This window comes from Acanthopagrus latus, chromosome 22 (assembly GCF_904848185.1).
Source record: "Acanthopagrus latus isolate v.2019 chromosome 22, fAcaLat1.1, whole genome shotgun sequence".
NCBI classification, from domain to species: domain Eukaryota; kingdom Metazoa; phylum Chordata; class Actinopteri; order Spariformes; family Sparidae; genus Acanthopagrus; species Acanthopagrus latus.
This window is the reverse complement of record NC_051060.1, coordinates 6,339,137-6,361,473: the sequence shown is the minus strand read 5'-3', so window position 1 is coordinate 6,361,473 and position 22,337 is coordinate 6,339,137. Positions and strand designations below refer to the sequence as shown.

Here is a 22,337-nt window from a genome sequence, read left to right as displayed (position 1 = left end):
TCGACGTCTCAGAAGTTTGAGGAGGTTCTGCAATGAGACTGACCCAAGGCTTCATTCGCTGTGGTCCAGCCATTTCCTCCGACCTCCCACTTCCCTCTTCATACCATCCATATCACTGTTCCTATGAGGTCAATGAGTGATGTTTAAGTGTTTCCATCATGTGTCTTGGTCTATATCCCACCTTTATGAGAGTATCAGGCTTGACAAAAGCAGCAAAAAGAAGTTTTTATTCTATATTATTTCTATTTTTAGAATTAGTAACTTCTGGGAAACATATTATGCTTGTTGATTCTTCACTCAGGGGTGTATGATAAATCTTTAATCCATTAAACATTTCTTAATTGTGCTTTGCACATGGGAAAAGTGGTTTTGGAATATTTTCATGGTACAACATGTAAATTCCAGTGTGAAACCTATGGGATTACATTTAAAACCTGTAGGGTTACATGTGAAAACAACAGCGCTGAATATGAAACCTATCTGGTTACATTTAAAACCAATAGGTTTACATTTAAAACTCGTAGGATTACATTTAAACCTATGGGATCACATTTAAAACCTGTAGGGTTACATTTGAACCTATGGGATTACATTTAAAACCCGTAGGATTACATTTAATCCTATGGGATTACATTTTAAACCTGTGGGATTAACCCATGCAAAAACTCGTAGAACTTCCTTTGTGAAACCCATACAAAAAGACATGTGAAACCTGTGGGATCACATTTAAAAGCCATGGAATTACATGTGAAGCCCATGTTAATGCATATGTTAAAGCTCCCATGTGAAACCCCATGCAACCCATGTAAACCTGTTGACTTCATGTGAAGTTCATGCTGACTCAGCCAGAAGCCTAACTCTGTCCTCAAACTGGCTTTCGTTTCCCCTTTGTGAAACAAATTCAGTGCTATTGACAACTCTGAATGCCAATCAATCTCTGTGACAAGTTCCTCCACTTACACGTCTCGCAGACAATCCCTCCACTGCCACCTCCCAACCAGGTGAATCAAGAGGCCTCACCGGGGGTCACACTCCCAGGTGGATCCAAGCGAGATAAAATCAAAGGACACGCAAAACAATACAGTGACATGAAATATGTTGACAGGCTCCCAAACACAAAGCCCTACATTAAGAGGAAGTTCAGGCGCTCTTCTAACAATAGGTTTGTGGTGTAGCTGTCCGTGGTGCTGAAGTGGATTCTGTTGTAGGACTTAGTCTGGTTAGGGTAGAGGGAAGAGCTCAGTTTCGACGGCCCTGTGAGAGTTGGACCAAGGTGGCTTCCCTTCTTCTGTTCTTTTTTGCCGGCCCATTAGTCAGTTGGGGTGGTTTTGGAGTTAGTTAAGTTTTCCTTTTGACTGATCATGTTTGTCTGTTTTAATGAAATCCTTCTGTTTTTGACCTCTTTACTCGTGTAATTATGTTAGACCTCTTTGGGCCACAAGCTTTCTTCTGGGGTCATGACAGATGCCATGGTGCTAGCTGGAAGAAAGAGGAGTCCCACCTGTCTTTTGACCATGATGGGAAGGTGACTGAGCAAAAGTCACTGAGCAAGCAACAATTCCTGACCACGCCTTTCATACCTCAATCTAAAACAGCTACATGATAAAGCGCTTGCTGTGACTCGCCAAAACACTGAAATCTCTTTCAAAAGCTCCTCCTCTAACATTTGCAATCACATCGAAGTAAGTTGCACATGATTAAGGTGAAGCTGTGCAAGCTTAGCATTGGTTAACATTAACCTTAACATTGGTTACGTATGTTTTTCATGTGCAGCGATAATCTTTGATGTTATATAGTGACGTTAACTCATACTGTGAGAAACACTTAAGAAAGCAGTTAAGCTAACATAATGCCAGCTTTACGTTAATTCAATTCATCGAAAATAATAAAATATTGAAATGGAAAATAAATATTGAAACAAAAAAGTCAACCAGGTTTTTTTTCCTTTTACTTCAAGTTTCCAGATAGAAATTCACTTTCATCCGGGTACTTGTACTTTTATTTGAGTTGTATGGATATGCAACACTCAACCCACCATTGCAGACTCAGGTAGACCTTATGATCGGTTCATTTCCCAGAAAATGTTCTCAGATAAACAGTTGAATTGACTACAGAAAGAGATGCACAAAATATTGATTTGTTAAAAGATGTTTGAATTGCGTGTCCAACATGTGATTTACACACAGGGAGACACACTGTACTGAATGTGTTTGTTTGTAATATATTATAAGTAGGAATTAGTCCTGAAACATCTGAAGGGCGTGACTCACTGATGTGTTTTTTAGGATGGTGTGGAGAGAGTCATTTCCAAAACAAACACCTTCAGTCGCTCCCTCAGACAATAAACATACAATTCATCCACAGCAGGAATTTTCTGTGTCGAGGACGTGGTAGAGTTGTTATTATTGGTTAATGTCTCCATCCACTCACCACTGAAACTTCCTTCCCACCTCGGCTATCACAGCCAGTTGGACAAGTGCATTTCCAAACTTAACAGACTGAGACAATTACCGGCCGCTGCAAAGATGTCTTGAAGACTTTGCAGACGGTAGGTAACAGGTATGCACTTATTACCTAAACTGTGTAAATTAAGAGGATTGGCTCTGAATTTCCCCAATCTTTCTGTTGTTTTTTAAATTGTATTGTTCTCCGAAGCAGCCGATTACGTGTCTGTCCCGTGTTATTGTGTATTTTCAACCGAAGTAATCTGAGGATGTGGCAGTTCCAACCCACAGAAGAGGCGAGATAACACCTCATAATTCAATTTGTATAACTTATTTATATTCATTTTATTTCTTCGGAAATACAGATATAAACTAAATTTTTTGGTAACATTTTTCTAGATGTGTAAGGACAAGGATTGTTTCATATATTCAGTCAGGGGCTGCACTAGATAGACAAAAAACCCCATTTTGTGATTATTTTGAGTTTGCTTGTAAGCAGATTGTGCTTTTAATTCAATTCAGGATTAATGGGAATGATGATTTTTTGCATCACAATTTTATGATGTGACATTTGTCGGAGTTCGGTTGTCTTGTACTATAGAAACAAGATTTGAAACCGTGGCATCTTTGCAGGCTAAGAAGCACTTGATCTCAGTGGCGTGCACAGACTTTTTGAAGGGCAGGGCCAAAAAAGGAGGGCACTTTAACACGCGATTTGGCTCCCAAGAGGGCAGTTTATCATGTTTTAACCAGCCAATGGGGCAATTTAGTGTGTTTTGCCAACCATGAGGGCACTTTGGCACACTTTCTAGGCTCCAAAGAGGGCACTTTAGCGCACGTTTTTCACATTGTGCACATCACTACTTGATGAGAATGAACTGATCATGCAACTGTGGAAATAAAAACAAAACACACTGAGCAGGAGCAGCTGGTGGAGGCAATGTTACCTTTACAGCAGAAGACAGAATCTTACTGGATTCATTCAGTTTACATTGAACTCCCTCAGTTATCAGGATATACACACCAATAGAAAACGGACATAAATGTTCAAAAACGCTCATCAACCTCAATCCATCATGTTTTAAAGAAGCACAGCAAGTGGACACATGAATGCTGGGATATCACTGTTTCTACTTACAAACTAGTACTATAGCTCCCCCTTCTGGACAAAAACATTTTTACAGCCTGGAGATGATCATAAATATTAGACATCCAGTATCATACAAGATGTGAACGGAAGGTTTTCAACATTGCAGACCTTTGACATTTGCCCGGTTGGTTTAGTTTTAGAGATCTGCTCATTGTGCTTCCAAAGATTCCAATGTTCACTCCAAAACCAGTCGGTGAATATTCCAAAGCTGGTGAAACGGTGCTGAGCCGCTGTGGTCTCTTATTTCTGTGGTTTGTTGATGGTGGTGTAGAGGCCGCTGGCATCATCGGGGGCCCCGGCAGAAGACGAGGAAGCTTTCACAGTACTGTAGGTCACCGTATCATCTTCATCGCCGTTGTTTTTCACCTGAGCACGAGGAGCAAGAGGGAAACATCACCACACATATGACGCAGGCTACGTTAAGACCACAGGCCAGTCAGATTTGTTTCTGAGTGTCCGCACTGTTGTTTTGATCAGGTAAGATCTTTGTGCCCATGACATCACTGACCTATCTCCATGAGCTGCTGTGGTAATGATGCAGCTTTCCAACACAGAAACATGACAAAAGATTCATCACCTGTTCACACAACAAGCACACTGAGTACACATTCATGTCACTGGGATTGTTCTCTGTGCTGTCTTCCATACTGCTCTGCAGGGACATGCAGAGGATGTGAGAGGGGATTTCCCCAAATGTTCTTGCAAATAATTAAATAAACACTACACCTGGGATAACTTTTGTATGACAATGTAAACAAGATATTGAAATGTATATATTCAAACCAAAACCATGGCTTCCTAGCATCAATCTCCAGACCTGATCGTGAATAAATCAACGTCACAAATATGTTCGACAGCCCACGCAGCAGGACGATATTGATTTATATCTATTTTAAAGAAACACACCTCAGAAAAAGAGTCCCCCCCAAAAAAAAACATCTGCTCAGCTGCAGATGCACTTCTGTCACTCTGGGCTCGATATCATTCTTGTGTGTCACGACACATCAGATTTGCAGAAACTGCATTTTACATGTTTGGCTTTCCGGATATGTAAAAAAAAAAGGAAAAAAAGAAAAAAAAAAAGGCAGAATCAGGCTGTTCTTTGAATTTAGCTACAGATGAAGTCAATATGACAAAACTGAACATGAGCTCTTAAAGTCCAGATTTTGCTGCCAAAAGCAATGAAATAGTATATAGGTTGGTCCGATGGTGGCAACAGAGGTGAGGTGAAAGGCGATCACTAAACAAAACCTAAGTGTTCTCCCTCTCTGGACTATAAAACTGTGCATCTTGATTGTATACACATCCAGCAGATACAGAGCAACACAGGGCTGTGGTTAGAACATATATATATATATATATATATATATATATATATATATATATATATATATATATATATATATATATATATATATATATATATATATATATATATATATATATATATATATATATGGGGATATACACCATCACTAGTACAAGCAGTCAGACAGCTTACCCAGGTTTTACTGGTGTTCTTAATGTAGCTGACGGAGGCGTAGGAAACCCCATCTTCAGGATCAACCTACACACAGAAGACAACATAAAGACAGCTCAGTAACACTCAGACTTACTGGTAAACTGACTCTTAATGACTTCTTAATGAATTCCTGTCAGTTTGATCTCTGGCTGTTTTTCTCTTTTTCTGCTGTCATTCAGGCCATTTCCTTCCTTCCCCTTTCCTCTGTTTTAAGACTTACAAGCATGCATGCGAACTGAGTGTCACTTTGTGCAGGGGTGCAGGGTGTCATCTCACCGTGTCCCGACTGGTCTCTGGAGCAGACTCAGTCACTGCGAGGTTCAAGCTCTGACCCTGAAAAAAGACAGGTCACATTTCCATGAATAAAAATCACAATTTGTTATATGTATTATGCTATAATAATATTACTTAAAACACATATTTTGCATATTATATTTGTTAAAAATGCATGAAAAACAATGACAATAAAATTAATTAGTCAAATGAAATAAAAAACTAAAAAGTGGTATAAGTGAGCTTAAGTGGTACTAATAGGTGTCATTGATAAGATTTAAACACAGTTGAGAGTTTTATTCTCCAACTTACGGACATGCTAAACTACGCTAATCGTCTCCTGGCCCAGCTCCACACTACTCATCTAACTCTCTGTGTCATGTTATTGCTTGTCATTTTTGCTATTTGTTCATTTCAGATAAGGAAAAAGACTCCCGCACTCTGTCCACCTCACTAGCAGGTAAGTTTTAATGACAACAGCGCCTCTGCACTGAGTGGAGGAAGGTCTAAGTGCAGAGGCCTTCTTGTCATTAAACCAAACCGCAAGTGAGGGGGACTATGTGCGGGAGTCTTTTTTTTCCTGAGTTTGTCGGCCTTCGGTCTTCTGTCGACCTTTAGGTGTGCAAAAGCTGCACTCTCTTCATTTTAAATATAAAAGTCGACGCATTTACCAAACTACTGAATTATTCATTCCACCTGCGAACTTTGTTGACCTTCAGCACATCACAGTCAGTAGTGAAATTGTCGGCCTAGAGCCTGACCGACACCGGATATCACTGATGCATATACTGATATTCATATACAGTAGTGGCTGATATTCTTAATATACATAAATCTGCATATTTTTGCAATGTTTCCTAAATGTGGCGAGCAATTAAAAAGTAAGATTAAAAAAACAACCATACTCGCACATCTTGGACAACATATAGATATGTCAACAGTGACTTATCTGTGAGACTGATGCATCAGTTGACCTCTAATAGAAACATTTTATTATTCAGTTTTGACTCACGGTATTTTCATCCACCTGTTTTTTGTTGCCTGAAAAGACAAAAGAGAGTCAAGTTTCGCTTCCCCAGTGGAAAAAATAATCCAATTTGTTCAAAGCTTCTCGAGGTTTAAAGCTTCATCTGTAAACGTTGTCACCTTTATTTCTCTTGCATATGACGACCACGACGACGGTTGTTAGAAGTGCGACCACTACACCTGTCGCCGCAATGATGTACAACAACCAATCTGGAAAGTGGATGAAAACATTAAAAGCACTACAAAGAAAACGAAAAATGGGAACCTTCCTTTAGCCAAAACAGAAGAGAGCTGAGTCTCATAAGAGAATAGCTTCGACCACAGCAGAGTGCTGGTTCATTCATACTTCTGGCTTCGAAAGCTCAGAGAAAGACTATAAGACGAAAGGATTCTGTTACCCATGTTTCCAGTCTCTGTAATTTTGCTGGTTGCTGTTGTTCCCACTGATGTTGTTGGTGCTGTTGTTGCATCACCTGGACAATGAAATAACAAAACCCAACCCCCAAAAAAGTGTATGGTGGGGAAAAAAAAACAAAAAACAAAACATTGTGATTTACTATCTGGAGTAACAAAATGTAAAGGAATGTAACCTGAAATCTTTAAAGCTGAGAAGTCGGTATAGTAAGACATTAGTTTAAGGTGATTATGAACAGCTCCTAATAAACATAATCTCACCTGGTTTCTCTGCTGATGACTGACGGCTGAAGCTGAACGTCTCCACACTTTTACTCTCAAGATTAGTCAGCTCACACTTGAACAACTCGCGAAGCTTTGATTTAAGCATGGTGGTAGAAGAGCCAGAGAGTGAATAAGTGACTGAGCACCCCGGCTGTGAATCGTTTGCATGATCTTCATTCACATTTCTACCCTCACGCAGCCACTTCACTTTGTGTTTACACGGTCCATATCTCAACAAAGAGCACGTTAATGTCACCTCATCATCCTTCTGATGTTCAGTCACTGGTGAAGTTGGAGATATTGTGAGAGAAAGACAACAAGAGTAAAATGAACTTCATCACTCTGATTGTAGTTGTGTTTCAGCATATTGTTCTAATAAGACAGTTTGAGCTGAAAATATTTTGATATAAATACTCACTGGTAATAACAGATATTAAGTTTGTATGCGGTATGCAGGTATATTGACCGACATCCTTAGCTGTGACATTCTTCAGAACCAGAGAACAGTTCTTCTCCGTCACTCTCAGTCTGTCTGATTTATCTCCGGCGTGTTCTCCAATCTGCCCTGACCTAATCAGCACTACTGATGGTGTGCCTCCTGAGTCTGCAAAAAGCCACTCTATATCGTCACAGCTGTCGTGATCCTTGTCCACATTCCCGCACGACAAAGTGACTTCATCTCCAACCTTGACAATGGCTTCACGTCCAGTCACGGCTGCTGAAACGATGAGATAGAGCGAAATGGTAAATGAGGTGAAATACGGACGTGGCACGGATGTGACAGTGTGAGGAAAGTTAAACATGCATCTTAAGTGTGCAAAGTTTATTCTGTTGGTTTATTAGACTATGTGAGTTTACATCGCCAATCTGAAACTACAGGGGCTATCAGAAAGTTAGTAGACAGGGAGGGTCGGGGCTAGGTGGTTAGCACTCTTACTTTGGTAGATAACTCAGTACATAGACGTGTTTGACATAATGTCACTGTAAGACCATTTTCCCATCTTGATTTGAACTAGCATTCAGGCCGTAACTTACAAATTGGCCTTTTAAAGGCCATAATGTCAAAATTGGCTGTTTTGCACTTTGGGCCAGAAATCTCCACGTACACACACACACACACACACACACACACACACACACACACACACACACACACACACACACACACACACACACACACACACACACACACACACCAAACTTTCCAGTTGTATTCCTATCCAATTCTGAAGGTTTCTACAGATGGGTCTGTTCATATGTCATCCACAACCTGATTTATAGAATACTCTATTCCTAAAAAAGTGGCAAAAAATGTTTGTAATGGCATTTGACGGTATTTTCTGATTCACAGTGTGATAAAAATATGTATCCAAAAAAACCTTTGACTCAAACATGTCAACAAAATTAGACAAGATTTTAGAGCACAACATTCTTTTGATGGACCTTATTTGCATATTTGAACACATTTTTAAAGATCTTGGAATACCAAAAAAGAAGTACAGTCTTAGTAGTCAGCTAGAGAAGTTTCATGCTGAGAAGTTCAATGTTTCACCCCATTTAAGCATCTCCCCTAAAATCAATCCAATCAATCCTATGTAGTATTACATCTTAAAGTTATGTTTTTTTTGTTTTTTTTTTAATCTGTCTGATATTTCTATATGCACCCTTACCTGTAAACTGAAGCAGCATTATCAGAAAAAGAGACATTTTAGTCCATCTCAATTCACCCATCCTGTTCTCGAGAAGGGTCTCTGTAGAAAAGCTAAATGACACATCTACTTCCTGTCATTTCTAATGGGTCACTTCCTCATTGTGATTCTGCTTTTTCTCTCTTTTGTAGGCGGAGCATATGAGCTTTTAAATTTCCCACATTTTCTCAATCTAAACAGCCAAAGCATTCCCCCCCTTTTTTTTTTTTTTTTTTTTTTTGACAACAGTGTTAGTCTGAGAAACGGTGATGTCAGACATCACAGCAGCCTGACTCACTCATACAACTTGTGATACTGTAGCGTGGAGGAAGGAGAAATGGTGGGAGATGAGATGAGCAGGAGGAGTTGAGGAGATTTCTTTTTTGCAGCAGCAGCAGCAGCAGCAGCAGCAGCACAGGAGGAAGCTGTGGTTCGGCCGTGTCCTCAGCCCTTCCGATAATGTGGTGTGAACCAAACTCCTCCTCCTTTTCTGTTTAATGATGAGTTTAGGTATTGTTAGCTTTTGTTTTGAATATTTTTTATTTTTTAATCTGACACAAACATCTAAAGTAGAGAGTACATTTATATATATATATATATATATATATATATATATATATATATATATATATATATATATATATATATATATATATATATATATATATATATATATATATATATGTTATACTGTACTTGTACTTTTACCAAAATAGTATTTTAAAAATGTAGGCCAGATTAAACAGTGGATCAATCAGTATAATGATTAACAGCAGTCTGAAACAGGACAGAGTTCAGTGGGGAGAGAAGCAGAGGGCATTTTGATAATGTTATATTTGACCAATCCTGTCACTTCTCAGATACATCTGTTTTATAAATGTAACGTGGTTACAGCTGCATTCTCCACGTGTTGAATGCTTGCCTGTTAAGTTTAGGTTCACAGAAAGATGGATTGAAACCACATGATGTTTTCAGTTCCAGGAACCTTACAGCAGTTGGTTTGTTTTTGGGAATGAACCGGTAGCAGGGGGCAGTGTGAGGCCTTTTTTTTGCTGCTGACATTGTATTTAAGAGTGCGTGTTCCACTGTTTCACCTCACAACTGTGGAAGGCTCCCATGAGGTAAGCCCCGTCTCCCTGCGTCATCTTCTTTTCCTGTATTTCAGGTTAGTAACGTGAGAAAATGCTAATCATAAGATGTTAGTTTGAGCCGCACGTCTCCGCAGTTTTGGTTAGAGGTATGTATTTTTCTGGCTCCATTATATTTCTCATGTTAATGATACAAAATACTTGTGTTTGAAACAGTGTGCAGAATTGTATTTACTGGTACTTTTTCATGCAAGTCCAGGTTTACAGTATCTTTTAAATGCAATCATAACTTTATTTGGAGATAAATATCTTGATTTGAAATTGACACAAAGACAAAAATGTGTTTATTATTATTTATTTTTTTTTGAGCAAATGTGTTTAGAGAGGCAATGAATGTGCAGAAGCAGCAAATATTGGTTGAATGAAGAATAAAAAAAACGTAAGATGTAGATAAATGATATACGTGAAAGGCAAGCCGCTTCTGTTTGTACTTTTCCCTATTCTTCACTCGAATACAAAAAGACATCCCTCTTTCCAAAATCTCTCACAGATCCAAAGCTTTAATTAACTGCAGAACAGTTCTTTAAAGTCATGGCGGTAGCAGATCTTTTGCTCCAGTCCTCCAGTTCTGTCTCCCTTCTGGGAGCTCTGGTGGTCCTGCTGCTTGTCTACATCGTCTCCTCGTCCAGTTTTAAAAACAGGAAAGAGCCTCCAGGACCAAAACCACTTCCTCTACTTGGTCACCTCCCGTCGATGGTGTTCAGAAAACCCCACACAGAATTCCTGGAGGTGAGGCAGTGCTGTCGGAGAAGCTTTCTTGTTGGATAGCTTGCTGCTTGTACTTCTTTTGGCAGCTCTGTCACCTTTTCTGCTTTTTTTTTTTCTTTCTGTCTCTTCATGACATCATGCCCTTGCTCGCAGTTGTCCAAGAAGTACGGATCAGTGTTCACCATCTATCTGGGACCCAACAAAGTGGTGGTCTTGGCAGGATACAAGACGGTGAAGGCAGCACTTGTCAGCCATGCTGATGTGTTCGGAGAAAGAACTCAATGGCCGGTTGAACAGGAAATCAATCAGGGACATGGTGAGGAAAGAAGAAATCGTTTTCCCTTTTCTGTGTTCTTTTTCTTAACCTTGAACCACAACCCCGATTCCACAAAAACTCAGGACGCTGTGTGAAACATTAATGAGAACAGAATGTAATGATTTGCAGAAAGTGTATTTTACTGGCAACAGTTTAACAAAGAGTTCCTGAGTTCATGTTGTTATCTCCTTCACACAGTGAGGTGTTTCACAAAGTGGTGAAAATCACGATAGGATCGCCTGTGGTCAATGAACCTGTTCACCTGTGGAATATTAAAACAGGGGCCAAATGTACTTCAGCCACTTTCCACGCAGGTTTCTGAATGCATTAAACCCCACAGAAGGAATGCATGTGTGTGCAGGGGCACCATGCGTGCAGTGTGTTCACTCTGACTAGTGCGATGTTGCAAGTTGGCAACTAATGGATAAGTGTGAAATAAGGTGACATTTTATTTAGAGCTGTTTATTTTCAATAAATGGTGTAAGGACATCTGTAGTTATAAAAAAAAAACACTAAGACTACACAGTGATGTGCAATTTTTGAATTGCACTTGAAATCAGACCACTTTTCTCACTCTCCCGAAGACTGTGGCTCATTTTGTGGCAAAAAGCCAGAATTTAAGCTTCCAAATATTAACTCAGTCAGTTTGATCAATCATTACTTCAGATTCACAGTCTGTGAAGGCAAAATTGTGCTTCTTCTCTTCTATTTTTTTTGGAGCAGTTTCCCTGTCCTTTGTTGGCCTTCACCCAGTTAGAAACGTGTTGCTGGCATCATTCAGAATAAGCAGATATTATAAGATATATATATATATATATATATATATATATATATATATATATATATATATATATATATATATATATATATATATATATATATATATATATATATACTCTAATAAGCATTCTGCAACTCTCATTTGTGTATCTAACATGTTTCGTTCATTTCAACTCAGGCATTATATGGTCCAATGGACATTCATGGAAAGAGATGCGGCAACTGGCCTTGAGTCACCTGAGAAACTTTGGGATTGGAAAGAAGATGTGGGAGGACAAAATCATTGAGGAATGTGACTGCCTCATTGAAGTCTTTAAGAAATTCAAAGGTGAATATCTTTGTATTATAATGAATAATATGAAGATTATCTGTTATCAAAAAAATCTTTTTTTTCTGTTGGCAGGAAATGCAGGACAAGGATTTGATACGACTCCACCAATATACGATGCAGTCGCTAATATAATCTCCTCCATGGTCTACGGCAGCAGATTTGAATATGGAGATCCAGTGTTCACATCCCTGGTAGAACGCACAAGGAGACACATGCACCTTTTGTTCTCCACTTCAATGCAGGTATAATTTTGTTAGGGGGTGCACCGATCCGATATTAAGATTGGATATTGGCCCCGATATTGACAAAATAGCTGGATTGGGGATCGGAAAAATTAACAGATCCACGGGCTGATCCAGTTTTTTTTTCCCTCCGTCGCATCACATCCTACGTCATTCGTCAGCAGCACTTGCGTCACATGCTGGAAGAGTTGAGTTAAATGTTAAGCAACATGGAGCGAGCCAAAGGGTCGGCTGCGTGGAGATATTTCATGCTTGACACTTCAACTAGTTTGGCGGCTGTTTGTAATGTTTGCAAAGCAAATGTTTCGAGGGGTGGTGGTGGAACTGCAAAGTACAATACTACCAGTTATGCTGACCAAATACTACCATATACAAATTCTACCAAAGCACGCCAAATTCCTGCAGCTCAACAAAACCAAAGGAGCAGGAGACACTGCAGCCTGGCAGCTAACTTTTGCAGATGCACGTCAATGATGCAAAAAGTTTCCGACTTTTTTTTAGATGCTCAACCAATGTCAGTTGTTAAAGATAAGGGCTTCCGTCGCCCACTTGAATACTTAGAGCAAAGGTACTCTCTTCCATCATGCAAGTGTTTTTCTGAGACCTTTATACGGTTTATTATTAATTCAACATGGTATAGGATCATTATCGGTTATTAACATATACAAATCCCAGGCATCAGTATCGGTGTCAGGGCTGAAAAAGTTGGATCGGTGCATCCCTAAATGCTATATTTTTGAGAACACTTTTAAAAGAGAAAGGGTTTCACTGGTTACTCTCCAAGTTAAGTCTGTCTTAAATGATACTATAAATAGTGACTAATCCTCGACAGATGTACAACCAGTTCCCGTGGTTCTACAAGTTGTTTGCTAGATGGACGGAATTCTACAGACTGGGTGCTGCCAATGTGAAACAGACCACGGAGCTGTGCCGTCTCTTGAAAGAGACCTTCGATCCGCATATGTGCAGAGGCTTCGTGGACGCCTTTCTGGTCCGAAAGCAAAATCTGAAGGTATGAAAACATACAAGCAAACACAAACACTGTGATTCTCTGAGGTTCCCAAACCAGACAGCTCTCCTCACCATGGCTGCTCCTTGAGAGCCTGTCGGTGATAAATAAACGTTCCAGATAGGCTGAGCAGTGTGATAGCCAGATAACTGGAGCACACCCTCTGGTCCCTCTTTCTGAAAATCACCACCCCAGTCTGCCACCCCTGGTACTGTCCCCAGTTTACACTCAGCAACAAAGAGGCAGAGTCAACCAAGACAGCCCAATAATGTCTGGAAAAATCACATCCATGGGGTTAGGGTTGGGTAAGGCCTTTCCACTGAGGAGCTTCTTCACTATCTCAGCAATCTCTGCCGGGGATATAGGCCAGACTTCCCCTGACTATTCAGATGCTGCTTTCTTCACAGGATGTGTGGGTCACATTCAGGAGCCCCACAAAAGTTTCTGCTCACTGCTCAACAATATTCCCAGACTGGGTTCAGCAGTTTTCCTGCCCAGCTAAACACTGTCTGGGCCACGTATCTTTGGATACTTGGCCAAAAGGGCCAAGATTTCAAATCGTGTGATTCTCTGCTACTGAATGATGGGGGTAGAGCCGCTGTCTTGTTATCGGAAGGTCGCTAGTTTGATTCCCCTGGTCTGCATGTTGCATTGGACAAAATCGTCTGCTAAATGCCCTAAATGTAATGTAAATGTAAATGAATGATACCAAACACCATTAGTGAGAAGTGTAACACATATTCATTAACAGGTGGGTGATATACAGTACATTGTGAATCCAGGTGTGAAATGCTGTGAATGGCGATCATGTCAGAAACATGACAAGTGCACTGATGGGTCCTCTCCTGCAGGAATCTGGGATTACCAACCAAAGCTTCTGCAACGAAAACCTTTTGGTGACGGTTATGAATCTGTTTACTGCCGGCCTTGAAACAACGTCAGGTACACTGAGATGGGGACTTGTGTTTATGGCCAAGTATCCAAAGATACAAGGTAAGGAGCTCAAGATATCCACAAGGTTAGAAAAAAAAAAAAATAACAACAGACAGTCTGAGCCACACATCATTAAAAATTGTCTTCATCAAAATAAGATATTTTCATCTCCAAGACCAGGTCCAGGGGGAGCTGAGCAGGGTGATCGGACATCGTCAGGTTAGGCTCGAGGACAGGAAGAACCTGCCCTTCACTGACGCTTTCATTCACGAGACGCTGAGACTGGCCAACATCGCCCCCATGTCACTTCCTCGCAGAACCAGCAAAGACGTCACCTTCCAGGGTTACTTCATTAAGAAGGTCCGACTCAATAAACACTCAAATATCCTACCGTAAAAAAAAATACATAGCTTCAGAGCTAAAAAGAAAACAAAACAATAAACTTGTGGGGTTTAGAATACGTACACAGAATCAGAATTTTAGCTCTGAGTCAAAGTTAAGAAATTCATGACTTAAAAAACTACTTTTAGTACAGCTGTAGGATTTTGCATTCTTTCAATAGAGGATATTTTGTAAGAAGACGTGTTTAAATGTTTTTGTTGTCCATAGGGGACCACTGTGGTTCCTCTCCTGACCTCTGTCCTGAATGATGAGAGCGAGTGGGAGAGCCCATACTCCTTTAATCCTGCCCACTTCCTGGACAAAGATGAAAAGTTTGTCAAGCGAGATGCCTTCATCCCTTTTTCTGCAGGTTTGTGAGATGAAGCATTTCTTCTCGAGTCTTCAGCCTTCTGGCAGATGACCTGAAGTTTTTCCATCTTTCCGTCTCGCAGGCCGCAGAAGTTGTCCCGGAGAGACTCTGGCCAGGGGGATGCTCTTCATCTTCCTCACCACCCTCCTCCAGCACTTTCGCTTCAGTGTTCCTGCTGGTGTTTCAGAGGACGAGCTGAATCCGAATTCATGTCTTGGCCTCAGCCTCAACCCCTTATTTCATGAACAGCCGTCGGCAGAATGTGAGGAGGGCTTGAAAATTTAAAAAACATTTTAACAGAAACAAAAAATGTTCAAAACTGCTCACGTTACAAACTGTCATATCAGTTCAGCAGGTGTTCACATGTAATATTTGTCTGCAGTGTAAAAGTAATAAGTAATGATACGAGAAGGAACTTTTAACTGGTTATGAGTAGACTTGATACTTACATACACATAACGCCATCAGCTTTTTCTGAATGATCGATATAGTTATTGCCTTAATGCCTGTAGCCAAGGAAAACATCCTCTCTGTACTCTGGTTGTACAACACAGCAACAACAGAAGCTACTTCATTCAGTCCTTGAAGCAGGCTTGTATTCACCTGTATGCAGCACTGGCACTTTTTTTGTGATTTTGTTCTTACATGAGAGCACTCCTCACAAGCTACTCAATTCTGTCCAATCTTATATATACGCCACTGTGTTACACATTTGTTTGAGGGAAGCATATATTCTTTAAAAGTAGTCAAAATATAGACAGGAGACTGTTTGAGGTGAGCTGGGAAAACAGGATGTTTATTTCTTGATTTAATCTGAATTTGTTTTCTTCTTTAGTACAGGGTGAGGGTTAGGATTATTTTCAGGTACTTTACTTGAATATTTCCATTTTCTGCTACTTTTCACTTCCTCTCCACTAAATTTATTTGATCCATCTAGTTACTAGTTACTTTACAGATTTGTATTATATTTTATCTTTTATTTACTCTCAGTGATGTGTTACCAATCAGTTATTGCTGTAGGCGGGACATTGTGTGAGAGGATGTTGCCAAAGTAGCTCACTTGAAATTAGTTTATTTTATCGGCAACCTGACAGAAAAAAAAAAAAAAAAATCATGGATACAGATAATTGGAAAATGCAGAAAATGCCCTGATAATCAGTCTACCCCTACATCTGATGGCCTTGGAGGGTTGTCTCATAGGTTTGTGTGAGTTTTTTAATGTGTTAAAATACAAAGGATGAATGCTAACCCTAACCTTAACCCAACGGGAGCATCAGAGTACAATGCAATTCACCTTTATCGGTCAGGGTTAATGTTACGTTACAAGTTATATTTAGTTACATGATATATCTATGCATGTATTGTTAATGCCGTGTTATGATTTAAATGTCATCATTCATGTTGAATTAAACACTAAACGGTGGTGTAATAAAACTGTTTCCTCAAAGATGTAGTAAGCATCAATAGAGTGGTCAGGGGTGTAGCCATCATTTCAGAAGTGAGGGGGACAAATTGTTCAGAGGTCTATTGAGTGATTCATTATCCTCTCGCATACACTTGCACCTCTCCTTAGTGGCTAAAGAGCCACATAACCATAAACAGCAGAGCACCAGGGGAATGACTTCAGGTCTTTATGATTATATACTAACAAAATATGAAGTTAACATCTAAAATAACATTTAAAACAGGGGAAAGGCATCCTGACAGCGTGGAATACTACTGTCAGTTACTGTTCCCCCTCTGTTAATTATGAAAAGAGGAGAAATTCATACTCCTGACTTCTTTCCCCACATCAGATAAGTCCTGTGATTTTCAGGCTGATATCATTCAGATTGACCATTTATAACAGGGGGAACTCATCCTGACAGCTTGGAATACTACTGTCAGATACTGTTCCCCCTCTGTTGTGGGGAAAGAAGCTGTGTGAGCCTCCTTTCATTTTGAACAGAGGGGGAACAGTATCTGACAGTAATATTCCAACCTGTCAGGATGTGCTTCACCTGCTATAATGGAGCTGGATTTAAGACAAATATGATAAAATAGCAATTTATATTCAGCCTATAAATGAATGAGCACACTTTCTACTAAAATCCCTAATATTTGAAATGAAAAGTCTCTCACAAATATAATATTTTTTATTGATACAAATAACATTAGTTGGTTGTGTTAATAAAGACATAAAAAGAAAAACATATGTGCTGTTGTCTCAGTTTTAAAACATAACTAGACAGTCATGAAATTTGGATTTCATTTCTACAACAGCTTCAGATAAAACTCACTAAAAAAAGTCAGTTTTGAACCTTAGATTTCTCCACAGTGCCTCTGTGGTAAGAGCACGACTGCTCGGGGGCGAGCTCTTTGTGAACACTCACTTCCCCTCGGGCCATTTCGAATGGGCGCCACATGACGGTGCTGTAATCAAACAACTAAAAGGAGCCTTGCATGGATTCAGATAGGATTTAAAGCTTTTCCCCAATGGAACTAAACGAACAAATAAACTTCATTGAATATTTCAGGAATATTGACATAGGAAGGAATTTGGATTAATTTCAACAATCTGAAATAACCCTATTACACATGAGTATTACACTTTGTGAATGAATTATAATCTCCTCTTTCGCATATGACTAAGATTGATTTATTACAACATGTTAAAGCCCTCGTTCTCCTCATCACGGGAAACAGCACACAGTTCATGAGGTGAAGGGTTGAGGGTGAAGCCCACACGGGGAGTCAGATCCAGGTCATCCTCTGAAACTCCAGGCGGAGGAGTGAAGCGAAAGCGTTGCATGATTGTGGTGAAGAAGATGAAGAGCTCCATCCTGGCCAGACCCTCTCCAAGACAAATCCTTCGACCTGTGAGATTAAAAAAAAAAAAAGAACAGAAGAGTGTGCAGGTGAAGCTAACTGCCAGGAAACTGATAACTGATGAGAAATAATACCTCAGCTCACAAACCTGCGGAGAAAGGCATGAAGGCGTCTCGCTTGACAAACTTTCCATCTTTGTCCAGGAAGTGGGCAGGATGAAAGGTGTATGGCTTCTCCCACTCACTCTCATCATACAGGACAGATGTTAGGAGAGGATACACTGTGGTCCCCTGGAGACATGCAGCAATTTAAAGGCTTTATTATAATATCAGCTACATTATGTTAAAGATTAGTATGAAGAAATAAAAACCCAGGTTAGCCCAGGATGCTCAACAAATTCCAAAAAACATTATTTTCAAATATTAGTAGAGTTGGATCTTCCTTATTAGTTATTTAACTCAGTGCGACCTTTTTAATGAAGTAACCCTGGAAGGTGACATCTTGGCTGGTTTTGTGAGGAAGTGCCATGGGGACGATGTTGGCCAGTCTCTGTGTCTCATGGATGACAGCGTCAGTGAAGGGCATGTTCCTCCTGTCCTCGACCTGCACCTGACGACTTCCTATCACCCTGTTCACCTCCTCGTGGACCTGGGCTGTGAAATGAAAGGAGAGTTACTGCAAAATTAATAAAGCACTGCGTCTTTTGCTAACATGCTAAACATACGGAGTGCCTGCTCAACATCAGCATGGTGTCACTGTTCATGCTGGCAGGAGAACAGAAGCATTTAGGTCAAAGCACTGCTGCGGCTGTGAGAATTGTCTTGTTTTTTGTTCGTATCTCGATTATAGTTGTGTTGGTAAAGCACACAGTTTGAATCATATGTTTCAGTATTTGAGATGTGCACGACTTCTGCTCCTTACCTTGTATTTTCGGGTACTTGGCCATCAGTAGAAGTGCCCATCTGAGTGTGGTTGCTGTCGTATCAGTGCCAGCCGCAAACAGATTCAGGACCGTCTCCATTAGATTGTTATCGTGGAAGTGACTGTTAGTCACCTCAGATGCCTGCAGGTAAACTTGTATAAATCAGTTTGCATGACTTACATTTAGAGCTGTGATGTTTCATGTATTTGTGCTGAGCTTGTCGGTGGTCATGGACCAATTGCACGCCCATGCAGATTACATACTATTTTTTTTTGCTTTTCACAAGATGGCCTCTGAGTGGAGAGAGTCACGACAAAGAAAGGTCAAAATGCCGATCATCATATGATTCACGGAGACTTCAGATAGTCAGATACTATGACCACATGTCAGCCAAAAGTGAAATGGATAAACGACAACTGACCCATGTCTGGGCCAGGTCCAGCCCAGTTTTGTGCAAGTTCTTGTTTGTTCGGTTTGCTCTTAGTTAACATGTGACCATAGGGTGACCTGCTTGTGGATCAGATTTGGCAAAACAGGAGTGGACCGCCCAAGTGCCATCATGCCACGCATGCAAAAGTTAGTCATTGGGTTTCTACAAGATTCTGTGCACAGACAAATGCTATATACTATAATTGTAATATACTTCCTTGGGGGAATATTATTATAAATATCAATATTAATGACAAATAGAATAAAAGATTATAAAAACCTCCAGATTTTGCTTCTTAGCCAGAAAGGCGTCTGCAAAGCCTCTGCACATCTGTGGGTTGAGGGTCTCTTTTAAACGTCTGAAGAGCTCTAAGTTCTGTTGCTTATTGAAAGTGTTGAGTTTCTGGATTTCCCTTCTGTTGCCAGCCCATTTGAAGATCCATGGGAACATGTTGTAGATCTGTTAAAAACAAATAATAATAAAAAAAAAACCCTGCCATATACTATAACACCAGTGGTTACAATAGCATGAAGTACTTCAAATGTGCAATTTGTAAGACATAGCATGAAATGTAGTATGAAGTATTCTAAAATGTACTAAAATTATCAAATTATCCTCTTCAAACCATGATGTTTGCGTTCATATATGGTTGAAATAGCTGAAATAGCCTCTCAAATCCTAAAATCAGAGTGTATACATGGTGTGAACCCAGCCTCTAAAGGTGCATCTAATGTGTCCTTTAAATAGCAGGAAAAAGACTCCACTTTCCACTTTAGAAAAGCTTTTTGCTGGTCTATGGCACAGTCGTTTTCTGCTGTCTTAAGATAGCAATCTACTGTAAGTGCATCTCATTTTCAGACCAACACGACCAGGGCTATTTACACAACATGGGCACTGGGTGTAAAAATGAGAACCCAATAAGAAAAATGCCCAATGAGTTTATTGTTTACGGACATTTAAAAGAATATTCTTACTTTTGGTTTGGACCTATAAACTACTTGGTTAGGGTTAGGCATTAAACTACTCACTTCGTTTTGTGGAATAGATCATGGTCTTGATTATATTGATAGGTCGACGGTCACTTTTGGTCTCCAAGGTGAGATGATCACCAAAAATAAAAATCATCTCTGTCTTGGACGAGCATGTGCATCAAGCACATGGGGCCAATAAATCCAGTAAAAAGGGCAACAAGATAACAACAGCAAAAGTATGGTGAACACCAGTTGGTGGGTGTACTGGTGATACTATCTTTACACAGTGCACAGTTAATATTTTGGTCACTGTGCTGAAACTTTCACAAACACAGTCAATGATACCTGTATTGATGGGGAGCCTGCAAGTTGAATTATTTTGTTGGTTGTGTCTACCATAGATGTAAACCTCGGGTCATGGTAGTCAAATCTGTTGCCGTAGACAATGGAGCAGATGATATTAGAGACCGCATAGTTTACTGAATGGGTCGTATCAAAGGCTTCTCCTTAGAATGGGAAAACAAAAACACATTAAAGTAACATGAAATAGAACAAGAACAAAAAAGTATCTGACAAAAATCAAACATTTACCTTTGTGTTTCTTGAAGACTTCAATGAGGTGTTCACATTCCTCAATGATTTTGTCCTCACATGCCCTCTTGCCCATTCCAAAGTCTCTCAGGTTAGTCAAGGCAAAGCGCCTCATCTCTTTCCATGAATCCCCATTGGACCATAAAACCCCTGAGATTAAACAATAATGTGTTTTGAGATGACAGACATTTGCTCTAAGGTAAACATAACAAGAAACTTATTTGTTCCTTTATTTATTATTTCCTTACCATGTCCTTTACTGAGTTCATGAGTAAGCACAAAGAGATCTCTGTCTCCAAAGTCTTCAGCATTGCTGACAAGCGCCTCCTTCACTGCCTTGTATCCAGCCAGAACCACCACTTTTTGTGGTCCGAGGTAAACAGTGAACACTGACCCATATTTCTTGGAAAGCTAAAACAGCAGTGCATTGTCTTTATGCTTTTTTCATTAGACAAACTCATGTAAAGGCAGAGAATGCAATATAAGAAGTGTACAAGTATTTTAATTCCAGTCTCTTCCTCTCACCTGACATAATGTGTTGTAGGGCTTATTAAGGTCCAGCTGCAGCAGGTTACCGAGCAGGGGAAAGGGTTTTGGTCCTGGAGGCTCTTTCCCGTCTGCCTGGGAGCTGAAGCTGGAGGAGGAGATGAGGTAGATGAGCAGCAGAACCACCAGAGCTCCCAGCAGGGAGACAGAACTGAAGGACTGGAGAAACAGATCGAATATCCCCATGATTTTAAGACAAATGTTTTGAGGTAGCTAATGCACCGACAAAGTCTGATTCCCTATGAAGCATTTAGCTCTGTGAGAGTTTAAAGAATGTTACATACACTTTATGGCAGTCAGATTAAGGGGAGGGACAAAGGTTGAGGAACACCAATCAATATTTGCAATGAGGCTTTTTATGGTCACTGTAGTCTGAGAAGAAATGTTCATACTTTAAGACCCGGGTGCGCCAGGGCCTGGCACATATTAACCAGTGGCACTCGTCTTCGCTGCAGGCAAAGGATGCAACCCTCAGCTTCTGGCCCTCTGCCCACCATTACACGATCATCTGTCCCATGAACAACTCTGTCTGACTGTATAAGAAAATAAACTGATATTAAACTGAGGAGATGGAGGAGCGCTGCTGCGAGTCCCTCTGTGTTCACAGTTCTCAGTCCATGGATTAGGTATGATGGGTCATAAAAAGTAACATCCTGATATCCTCAATAACGGGACGGATGAGATGGGAGAAATACGTCCTTAATGAGGAAAATATTAGACAGACTTTAAATAGCAGGAAACAGACTCCACTTTCAACTGTAGACCATCATTTTTTGCTGCCTCAAGACAGCAATCTACCATCAGTGGACCTCATTTTAAGACCAACACACCCAGGGGAGCACAAGTGGGTGAAAGTACATTTGCTACTTACACAACGTGGGCCCTGGCAATGGCAAGTGCGTCAGTCTGAAACTAGCAATGACACTTTGTGCCAGTTTGCCGTGAGTGTAAGATGAGCACAGTGGGTTTATTGCTTTCAGACATTTAAAAGAATATTTGTCCTTTAATTTCATCAGCATTTTTTTAGTCATTGAATAAAAATGGGTTGTCCTGACCCATGTGCTCCAGTG

At 40.1% G+C, this 22,337-nt stretch overlaps 3 protein-coding genes across 5 annotated transcripts; 1 reads left to right on the top strand and 2 right to left on the bottom strand.

Annotated features, from left to right (window-relative positions):
- Positions 1–2,025: 2,025 nt before the first annotated feature.
- LOC119012173 lies at positions 2,026–8,959 on the bottom strand. Of its 3 annotated transcripts, none has more exons than XM_037085727.1 (9): positions 8,764–8,959; positions 7,512–7,811; positions 7,091–7,375; positions 6,814–6,888; positions 6,536–6,625; positions 6,417–6,430; positions 5,393–5,449; positions 5,096–5,161; positions 2,026–3,960 (listed from the first exon to the last, which is right to left on the bottom strand). In XM_037085727.1, the coding sequence occupies exons 1-9, from the start codon at positions 8,822–8,824 to the stop codon at positions 3,835–3,837; spliced, it is 1,074 nt and encodes a 357-aa protein (XP_036941622.1). In that variant the 5' UTR covers positions 8,825–8,959; the 3' UTR covers positions 2,026–3,834. The 3 variants fall into 3 exon arrangements, with proteins under 3 accessions (XP_036941622.1, XP_036941620.1, XP_036941621.1); XM_037085725.1 differs by having other exon boundaries at positions 6,402–6,430; positions 8,764–8,955; XM_037085726.1 differs by having other exon boundaries at positions 6,402–6,430; positions 7,512–7,808; positions 8,764–8,955.
- A 926-nt stretch (positions 8,960–9,885) lies between these two features.
- LOC119012172 (cytochrome P450 2K1-like) lies at positions 9,886–16,448 on the top strand. Its single transcript, XM_037085724.1, has 10 exons — positions 9,886–10,018; positions 10,420–10,658; positions 10,791–10,953; positions 11,912–12,061; positions 12,137–12,306; positions 13,139–13,318; positions 14,167–14,308; positions 14,424–14,608; positions 14,858–14,999; positions 15,082–16,448. The coding sequence occupies exons 2-10, from the start codon at positions 10,461–10,463 to the stop codon at positions 15,282–15,284; spliced, it is 1,533 nt and encodes a 510-aa protein (XP_036941619.1). The 5' UTR covers positions 9,886–10,018; positions 10,420–10,460; the 3' UTR covers positions 15,285–16,448.
- Positions 16,449–17,119: 671 nt separating this feature from the next.
- On the bottom strand, positions 17,120–21,541 carry LOC119012170 (cytochrome P450 2K1-like). The gene is made up of 9 exons (XM_037085722.1): positions 21,247–21,541; positions 20,970–21,132; positions 20,722–20,871; positions 20,476–20,636; positions 19,439–19,618; positions 18,729–18,870; positions 18,276–18,460; positions 17,956–18,097; positions 17,120–17,855 (listed from the first exon to the last, which is right to left on the bottom strand). Exons 1-9 carry the CDS (start codon positions 21,451–21,453, stop codon positions 17,641–17,643), a joined length of 1,545 nt encoding a protein of 514 aa, XP_036941617.1. The 5' UTR covers positions 21,454–21,541; the 3' UTR covers positions 17,120–17,640.
- Positions 21,542–22,337: the final 796 nt, after the last annotated feature.

Coding starts and splice junctions, on each gene's coding strand:
- LOC119012170 (XM_037085722.1), bottom strand. CDS start 21,453: ATGGGGATATTCGATCTGTTTCTCCAGTCCTTCAGTTCTGTCTCCCTG. Junction 21,133..21,246: donor CCTACAACACATTATGTCAG/GTGAGAGGAAGA, acceptor CTGCTGTTTTAG/CTTTCCAAGAAATATGGGTC. Junction 18,461..18,728: donor CAAGTACCCGAAAATACAAG/GTAAGGAGCAGA, acceptor TTCATTTCACAG/CCCAGGTCCACGAGGAGGTG.
- LOC119012172 (XM_037085724.1), top strand. CDS start 10,461: ATGGCGGTAGCAGATCTTTTGCTCCAGTCCTCCAGTTCTGTCTCCCTT. Junction 10,954..11,911: donor GGAAATCAATCAGGGACATG/GTGAGGAAAGAA, acceptor ATTTCAACTCAG/GCATTATATGGTCCAATGGA. Junction 14,309..14,423: donor CAAGTATCCAAAGATACAAG/GTAAGGAGCTCA, acceptor TTCATCTCCAAG/ACCAGGTCCAGGGGGAGCTG.
- LOC119012173 (XM_037085725.1), bottom strand. CDS start 8,824: ATGGGTGAATTGAGATGGACTAAAATGTCTCTTTTTCTGATAATGCTG. Junction 7,812..8,763: donor AATGCTGCTTCAGTTTACAG/GTAAGGGTGCAT, acceptor TCATCGTTTCAG/CAGCCGTGACTGGACGTGAA. Junction 5,162..5,392: donor CAGAGACCAGTCGGGACACG/GTGAGATGACAC, acceptor TTCTGTGTGTAG/GTTGATCCTGAAGATGGGGT.